This window comes from Rhinoraja longicauda, chromosome 22, assembly GCF_053455715.1.
Source record: "Rhinoraja longicauda isolate Sanriku21f chromosome 22, sRhiLon1.1, whole genome shotgun sequence".
In the NCBI taxonomy this organism is placed as follows: domain Eukaryota; kingdom Metazoa; phylum Chordata; class Chondrichthyes; order Rajiformes; family Arhynchobatidae; genus Rhinoraja; species Rhinoraja longicauda.
Window position 1 is genome coordinate 15911378 of NC_135974.1, and position 9001 is coordinate 15920378.

Consider the following 9001-nt stretch of genomic DNA (forward strand, 5'->3'; position numbering starts at 1 on the left):
TGTCCTGGGCCTCCTCCGCTATCAAGAGTGAGGCCACATGCAAATTGGAGGAACAGCAACTCATATTTACACCCCAGCGGTATGAACATTGATTTCTTTAATTTCAAGTAACTCCTGCATTACCTCCCCCCTCCCCCACCTGAGTCATGCTACCAGTTCCACTGTTTACATCCTTATCACATCTTCCCAAGCCAACAATGGGCCATGATGGGCTCCACCCTTCCTGAGGTCATCTGTTGCCGCCCCTGGTTTGTTCTTGGCTTTTTTCGCCTTCAGTTTATTTTTCCCTCCCCCCCCACCCCCCACTACTTTCAGCCTGAAGAAGAGTTCTGACCTATTCACCTATTCCTTTTCTCCAGAGATGCTGCCTGACCCGCTGAGTTACTCCAGCATTTTGTGTCTATCATTCGTGGTGCTTGGCCTCCGGGTGTGTGTTTGGTTGAGGATGGGGCTGGATGCCCCTCTTCCTGGCCAATGTCCGTGCCCACATGGAGACTGTGCAGGCCTGCCATGAATGCTGACCGCTGTGGGAGGGGGGAGTGAGTGCATTGTTGATGAGGACGACAACATTGTAACATTGAAAGATGTTTGCAAACTGCAGGGCAGTTTTGATCTTTCCAGTTCTTTGTAACTGATTATTTGAATAAAAGCTCCTGTGTTGAGGAAGTCAAAAGGAGAGGGGGCAGCCTATCGCAGAGTTGTGCGTGATCTTGTTTATGTTTAGAGACGCAGCGTGGAAACAGGCCCTTTGGCTCACCAAGTCCACACCGACCATCAGTCACCCTTTCACCCTAGTTCTATGTTATCCCACTTTCTCATCCGCTCTCTACAGACAAGGGGCAATTTATGGAGGCCCCTTAAATTAGGAAATGTGGGAGGAAATTGCAGCACCCGGAAGAAACCCATGCAGTCACAGGGAGAACTTGCAAACTCCACACAGACAGCAGCACCCCAGGTCAGGATCGAAATGGGGTCCCTGGTGCTGTGAGGCAGCACAAAACAATTACTACTGTGCTCTACAGGCAAGTAAATAAGAGGACAGTATTGGTTTGATGTCCAATCATTTTAGAACGGTCCCAACCAACTAAGGAGCCTCCAAATCTCTGTGTTCTGGTCTGTAAACACTGAAGAGGCTGTAAATATGATTAGGCATCAAGTGTCGGACCTCAGCTTCTGGGAATTGTGTGGCACACAGTAGTAATCGGCTCGAGATGACAACAAGCAAAGCTGGTCCATCCGGTCTCTGTTCCTCAAAAAGCACCAGCAATGTCCTTCAATATTGTACAACTACATAATGCAAACTCTCTTCCACCAGGTCACCATCTGGGCAGATTGGGGGCAGTTTGGCCAATTCACATCATTGCAATAGGGAGCTTCACATCCCAAATCATAGCTGCCCACCGCCCCCTCCCCAAATCTCTTCAGAGTGCAGGATTAATAAAGAACTTTGGTCCCTGGTTGAAGAATCTTGGAAAAGGCACAATGAACCAACCAAATAATGCCCCCCAGTGGGGGCAAAGAAAGGCTCAGCGGTCAATTGATTTACGTCAGGTCCCAGTGAATGGTCTCCATCGCTTGTTACAGGGAGTATTTCCCATCACCATCCTCTGCTCCCAGCTAATCCCGTTAACAACACAAAGGACGGTGCCCAGAGACTTTCTGCCCTCTGTCTTGGGAACAGCGTGCCAGAGGTTTGGAAAGAGCACCCTTCCCTGTCCAAGCAATCTCCTGCGTTAGCTCCGCCGAGACGGAGACTGGCCGTCAAGAAGAGGTCAGGTTTGTGATCACTGGTGGTAACCTGGAGCCCCTGGGTCAGAGCTCCACTCTTCAGAACACTCTCCAGACGGAAAAGTTCAGATCCTTGTCCAATCTGCAGGCAAGCGAGGCAAAACCTGACTCTTTTTAAAATACTTTCTTAATCAGTTGTTACAACAAAAAAAAAACTCAATGTCTCTCTACAAATCGTTCAGGTTGTCCGAGTAACCATCTGGCACCAGCTGATCAGTCAACGGGTTGGAGTTGGAGGACAGGTGGAAGTAGGACTTGAACCAAGGGTGGTCCAAGATCTCGCTGGCCGTCAGTCTGTCCACCGGCTCTCGCCGCAGGAGGCACCGGATGAGGCACTTGGCTTTGGGCGAGAGGCTCTCGGGGATGGTGAAGAGTCCTCGGCGGATCTTGGTGAAGAGCGCGGCGGGCTCGGTGTCCTGGAAGGGGTAGCGTCCCACCAGCATGGTGTACAGGACCACCCCCAGGCTCCAGACGTCGGCCGCCTTCCCCGAGTACGACTGCTTGCTGTTTAGGATCTCTGGGCCCACGTAGGCCGGGCAGCCATGCTTGTCCATCAAGGAATCATCATCCCCCTTCAGGAGGCACGAGTCCTCCAGGTTCTCCAGGCACAGCTTGTTTCTGAAGTAAAGAGATGGGGAAAGAAAAAATTGTAAAACAGGCTTGGTTTAAAGATACAGCATGGAAACAGACCCATTGTGTCCACGCTGACCATTGATCACCTGCATGTTAGTTCTACCACCGTACCCTCTCCTCCCTCCTTCATTCACTGTACCCTCTCCCCTCCCCACTCTCCCTCCCTCCTCCACCATATCCTCTCCTCCCTCCCTCCTCCACCATACCCTCTCCTCCCTCCCTCCTCCACCATACCCTCTCCTCCCTCCCTCCTCCACCATACCCTCTCCTCCCTCCCTCCTCCACCATACCCTCTCCTCCCTCCCTCCTCCACCATACCCTCTCCTCCCTCCCTCCTCCAGCATACCCTCTCCTCCCTCCCCCCTCCATCGTACCCTCTCCTCCCTCCCTCCTCCAGCATACCCTCTCCTCCCTCCCCCCTCCACCGTACCCTCTCCCCTCCCTCCTCCACTGTACCCTCTCCCCTCTCTCAACCCCTCCCCCGTTCTGCGGCCTCACCTGCGGCGGTCGGTGAAGATGAATCTGCGCAGCTTGAGGTCGCGCAGCACCACGCCGTGACCGTGACAGTGCGCCACAGCCTCCACCATCTGCAGGAACAGCCCGGCCGCCTCCTCCTCCTGCACCCGCTTGCAGGCCCGCACGTAGGAGTGCATGTCGCCGTGGCCGCAGAGGAAGAACACGTAGGCCTTGCACTCGCCCGCGATCACCTCCGCCAGCTGCCCCACGTGGGGGTGCGGAGGGAGGCGGGCGTACGGAGCGATCACCTCATTGTAGTGCCTCATGGAAACCACCTGTGGGGGCGAGGAGGGGGCACGGTCACTTTCCTCATTAAACACACACTCCTGTACTCCCTAACCTGCCCCTTCACTCTACCTACTGTATTAGAGTTTGGCTAGATTGTATTGTATTGTCGACTTATGCCAGTGTATTGTCCGATTCACCTCTACCCCATTGCAGACATTCGACTTTGTCTCTAGAACTGATGCGCTACAATGCTGAAAACTATATTCTGTATCTTCTGCTCCACCTATTGTACTTGAGTTTGACTTGATTGTATTTATCTATAGTATTAACTGATTTGAATGAACAGTATGCAAAACAAATCTTTTCACGTACCTTAGTACATTTGACAATAAGAAACCTAAATCTTGACTGGCCCAGTCCAAACATAGACCAGACTCCCCACCATTGACTCCATCTACACTGCAGAGTAACCCAGAAAAGCAACTGACCTAAGTACATATCCCATCCCAGTCATTCCCCTGTCTCCATGTTCCCACCTGGCAGAAGATACAGAAGCTTGAAAGTGCACACCACCAGATTCAACCTATTCATGTTCTCCAGAGATGCTGTCTGATCCGCTGAGTTACATGAGCACTTTGTGCCTTTTATTAAATGGGATGATTTGAATTGGATGGAATGCAGAACAGGCATTTCATGGCATATTTGCACAGCACAGTGGCGCAGCGTAGAGTTGCCACCTCACAGTGCCAGAGACCCGGGTTCGATCCTGACTACGGGTGCCATCTGTGTGGAGTCTGCACATTCTCCCTGTGACCGCCTGGGTTTCCTCCGTGTGTTCCGGTTCCCTCTCATATCCGAAAGACGTAGAGGTTTGTAGTTTAATTGGCTTCTGCAAATTGCCCCTCGTGTGCAGGACACAAAACTAGTGTGAACGGGTGAACGATGGGCGGCGTGGACTCGGTGGACCAACGGGCCTGGTTTTTTCACCCTCTATCACTCAACTCAACTCAGATAGGTACGAAATGCTGGAGTAACTCAGCGGGTCAGAGAGCATCTCTGGAGAACTGGAATAGGTGACGTTTTGAGTCAAGACCCTTCTTCAGACTAAGACTAAAACTAAACTATCAATAAGTAATTGAACAATTGACTTGCAAAGCATGGGAGGATGCCTCTCTCCATAAATACATGGTGATTGTACCTTGCAGATGTATTCCCGTTCCGTGTCAGTGTGGATGGCTCTGTAGCAGTTGTTAGTCTCCGTGGGACTGAGCAGGAGGTAGGGTCCAATGCGGGACGCATTGTTGTCATCGGAGGAGGAGGGTACAGGGGAGGGCGAGCCGAGGCAGGGTGACAAGGCTGGGATGGAGAGTTGACTCAAACGCACCCGCTTGCATTTGGGAAGGTCGGGGTCATCTGTATCGTCAAAGTCTACCCTCTTCAGCCGTGCATGGTGTGAAGGGAGAGACATCTGGGCACTCGCACTCATGGGATCTGGGGAAACAGAGAGTCAGCTTTACAAAATGGCAGAAACAAGGAACCGCGGGTGCCAGTTTACAACAAAAAAAAAGACACAAAGTGCTGGAGTAACGCAGCGGGTCAGGCGGCCTGCAGACTTTAGAGATATACAGCATGGTTAAAAAGCCCATCAGCCCACCGAGTCCATACCAACCAACAATCACTCTGTACACTAACACTATCCTACAAACTTATGTCTTTGGAATGTGGGAGGAAACCAGAGCACCCAGAGAAAACCCACGAGGTCACAGGGAGAATATACAAACCCATAGTCAGGTTCGAACCAAGGTCGAATCGAGAATTAAGGCAGCAGCTCTACGCAAGGGCGGCACAATTGCTGTGATACAGATTGCCATCAATCTGAGTCAAACCTTCTGCACACTTCTTTGATGACAAATACAAGGGATGGCACTCAGCGATCGGCCCTAAGTAACCTCTGAACAGAGAACTGGTGAATCACACTGCTGGACGAGTCAACCAACCAACCAATAGTTCAGGTAACAAGTCACAGCCCGGCCCAATCAAAACCTCAGTGATGAGGTCAAACACATGCCTCATTCATGAGTAACACTGACAGATCATTCAACCAAAATGGTTCAGAACATGGAACAATAAATTAGTTCACTGCTGAAGGAACAGGTCAGGGTTTGTCACACAGCCTAGGAAGTGGTGACTATTTCCATGTAAAGGCAAACTATGCTCCTGAGAGGGGCCTCCCATTATTTCACCCCCTCCTCCCTCCCAACAACCCTCCCCCACTCAACAATTGCACGGTGGCGCAGCGGTAGAGCTGCTGCCTCACGGCGCCAGAGACCCGTGTTCGATCCTAACTACAGGTGCTGTCTGTACGGAGTTTCTACGTTCTCCCTGTGACCACGTGGGTTTTCTCCGGGTGTTCCGGTTTCCTCCCACACTCCAAAGATGTGTGCTTTTGTAAGTTAATTGGCTTCTGTTAATTGTACATTTTCCCAGTGTTTGTAGGTTACAACTCGTGTACAGGTTGATCACTTGTCAGTGTGGACTCGGTGGGTCAAAGAACCTGTTTCTGGGCTGTATCTCTAAATGCTGAATTAAAAAATCTAAACACCAAGGACTCTGAATACCTTCCATGCCACCCTTATGACCTTGGTTTTTATTCCTTTTGCTGTTAATTATTGAGATCTGAATTCCCCCCCTCAATCCTCACCGTTAAACTCTTTAAAGGCCTGGATAGAGTGGATGCAGAGAAGATGTATCCAGTAGTGGGGGAGTCTAGGATCTGAGGGTACAGCCTCAGAATAAAAAGTATGACCCTTTAAAAATGAGATGAGGATGAATTTCTTTAGTCAGAGGATGGTGAACCTATGGAATTCATTGCCACATATGGCGGTGGTGAGCAAGTCATTGGTTATTTTTAACGCAGAGATTGATACGTTCTTGATTAGTAAGGACATCAGAGGTTACGGGGAGAAGGCAGGAATATGGGGTTGAGAGGGAAAGATAGATCAGCCGTGATGGAATGATAGACAATAGACAATAGGTGCAGGAGTAGGCCATTCAGCCCTTCGAGCCAGCACCGCCATTCAATGCGATCATGGCTGATCACTCTCAATCAGTACCCCGTTCCTGCCTTCTCCCCATACCCCCTCACTCCGCTATCCTTAAGAGCTCTATCCAGCTCTCTCTTGAAAGCATCCAACGAACTGGCCTCCACTGCCTTCTGAGGCAGAGAATTCCACACCTTCACCACTCTCTGACTGAAAAAGTTCTTCCTCATCTCCGTTCTAAATGGCCTACCCCTTATTCTTAAACTGTGGCCCCTTGTTCTGGACTCCCCCAACATTGGGAACATGTTATCTGCCTCTATTCTGCTCCGATGTCTACCATCAAAGACTGAACAACTAATGTCACCCTTTCCTAACCTATCATTGTTTCCCCAGAGATGCTGCTGACCCTCTGAGTTCCTCCAGCACTTTGTGTCTGTCTTTGGTATAAACCAGCATCTGCAGTTCTTTGTTCCTAGATGAGAACTTGACCTAAGTTAGGGGAAATTCACCCGTCGTTTGTTGAACAACTAAGCAGCTGGCAAGAGCGTAAGGAACATGGAAGATGGACACAAAATGCTGGAGTAACTCAGTGGGTCAGGCAGCATCCCTGGAGAAAATAAGTGATGTTTCATGTCGAGACCCTTCTTCAGTCTCGATCCAAAACTTCACCAATTCCTTTTCTATAGAGATGCTGCCTGGCCCGCTGAGTTACTCCAGCTTTTTGTGTTTATATGTTTAGAGTTAACCAGCATCTGCAGTTCCTTCCTACACAATGAATCCAGTAGGTTGACTAGGGTGGGGGAGGGACGGAGAGAGAGGGAATGTAAGGGTTACTTGAAAATAAATAGATCAACATTCATATGGCTGGGTTGCAAGGTGCCCATAACTTGCGACCATGGGAGGAAATCAAGCCCTTGCGATTAAATACTCAAAGCCAGGGACTCCATTCCCCAGGGTCCCTCGCTGGGAGGGGCACGTGTCCAGCAAACAATAGGGGCAACGACTTCCCAAAGGAAACTCAATCACTGCTGCCCCTCCACTCTGTTCCCAGTTTTAGCATCCATCATGAAAAGGGGAAAGAAGCCCATGCTAGTGACGGGAATCAGACTGAACGCTGCTCATCCCAAAAAGTTACTTTGGGAGTTCCATATGCCTACTGGAGGAGAAGTCAAGCCCATTTCTTGAACTCCTTTCCCTTTGTTCTCAGCTTTTCCAAACCAAAGGAGCGTGCTTATTATTTCCTTTAACCTTCTGGAGAATCCTCCCCCTCCTCCCCGGCTAAAACTGATCCCAAACTTCACGGATCCCCAACGCACAAAAGAGATGGGGGGGGGGGGGGAGAGAGAGGAGGGAAGGTGCAGAAATATTGGGTAACCCCCCATTAAAACTCCGCTCAACTCTCATTCCTCTTAACAAAAGTCAACTGGTCTCAATCAATCGAAACAACGGGACGAAAGAAGAGGGGGGGAAACGGGCGTCGGTCATCAACATCGAAATAACAAAAGATTATTTAAAAATGAGTCTTAACCCCAGAAGAATAAACTGGGTATCGAAGGAACTGTGGGGAGGGTGGAGGGAGGATGGGTTAGATTTTTATTTTAGTGCTGACATTATTTTCCACTGACATTAAAACGGTTGCTTTCTCTAACGTGTTGGTGAGAAGGGAGGGGTGAAATATAGTGGGAACATAGAAATTTAAAAATGTTTTGGTTATAAAAAATCTTAAACCCAGAAGAATAAATCCGGTACCGAAGGAATTTGGGGAGGGTGTGGGGAGTTTATGTCTTAGTGCGAATTTGGGCTGCTTTTCTGTATTGGTGGGGAGGGGTGAAATATTTCTCTGTGCAATCACCACTCCAGTTTCCCAACACTTTACCAAAGCCGGCGGCCGCTGACGAGGACAAAGAGCTGGAGTTTTAAAAGAGCAACTACAATCGTTACACGAGTGTGTTACTTTCATGAAACTTACCTGTGTTGGCTACTTCTGGTTATAAAATAACGACTTGTGTCACAAAGCAATATCCTTCCGTTTCTTTCTTTTCCCCCTCTCTCTTTTTTCCCCCCTGTTGGATCAAAAGTTCCTGGATACCGATTCTCCAAGTAGATTACTTTGTCTCTCCTCGTTTGCTTCTCCGAGTTTCCCCACGTGTAAAACTCACAGTGGATCGAAATTCTCTCCCAGGCTAGGGTCGGTATTGAACCGCGGTCGGCATGTCCAGTCGTAAGGTAGAATTCCCAATATTTTCCGCAGATGAGTGATTCTTCTGTAATTCCTCGAAATTAAATTGAAAGATAAACTCAGTTGGAAACTTCCATTGGAGAAGGGAAGGAAAGTGCAAGTTGTTTCTGGTCGGTAGAATTGTCCTCTGGTTATTTTTAAAAAGGGGGGAATCCGATGTGAATCTGAGGCTGCTAACTGACTGATCAGTGGCCGGGCAGCTTTATAATGAGAGGCTACTGTAGTCTTGGTGAATTATTGCTGAGCTACGCGCTTTCACTCTCGCTCTGAGCTGGCTGACGTTGGCTGCCTCGCTTATTGCAACATCCTCGCAGCGCAACACGGGCCCATTGGCAACACAACAGCAGCAGAAGGGCTGAAAAAAAACAACACCCTGTTTCAAATATCTTTCACGTTGGTGAACAGAAGAGGGCGGGCGGATCTTAGATCACCAAGATCCGCCTCATACTTTAGACCCTCCTCGAGTCTGAAGAAGGGTCGCGCCCCGAAACGCCACCTTTTCCATTTCTTCTGTGACACTGCCTGAGCCGTTGAGTTACTCCAGCTTTTTGTGTCC

General features: G+C 49.5%; 1 protein-coding gene across 1 annotated transcript; it reads right to left on the reverse strand.

Annotated features, from left to right (window-relative positions):
• Positions 1-308: 308 nt before the first annotated feature.
• trib3 (tribbles pseudokinase 3) lies at positions 309-8714 on the reverse strand. Its single transcript, XM_078419295.1, has 4 exons — positions 8176-8714; positions 4364-4656; positions 2920-3212; positions 309-2406 (listed from the first exon to the last, which is right to left on the reverse strand). The coding sequence occupies exons 2-4, from the start codon at positions 4649-4651 to the stop codon at positions 1956-1958; spliced, it is 1032 nt and encodes a 343-aa protein (XP_078275421.1). The 5' UTR covers positions 4652-4656; positions 8176-8714; the 3' UTR covers positions 309-1955.
• Positions 8715-9001: the final 287 nt, after the last annotated feature.

Bases quoted from the DNA above. Each gene is read 5' to 3' on its own strand.
- trib3 (XM_078419295.1), bottom strand. From the start codon at position 4,651: ATGAGTGCGAGTGCCCAGATGTCTCTCCCTTCACACCATGCACGGCTG. The intron at 3,213-4,363 runs GTACAATCACCA...TCGCCCCCACAG, and splicing joins AACGGGAATACATCTGCAAG to GTGGTTTCCATGAGGCACTA. The intron at 2,407-2,919 runs GTGAGGCCGCAG...TCTTTACTTCAG, and splicing joins ATCTTCACCGACCGCCGCAG to AAACAAGCTGTGCCTGGAGA.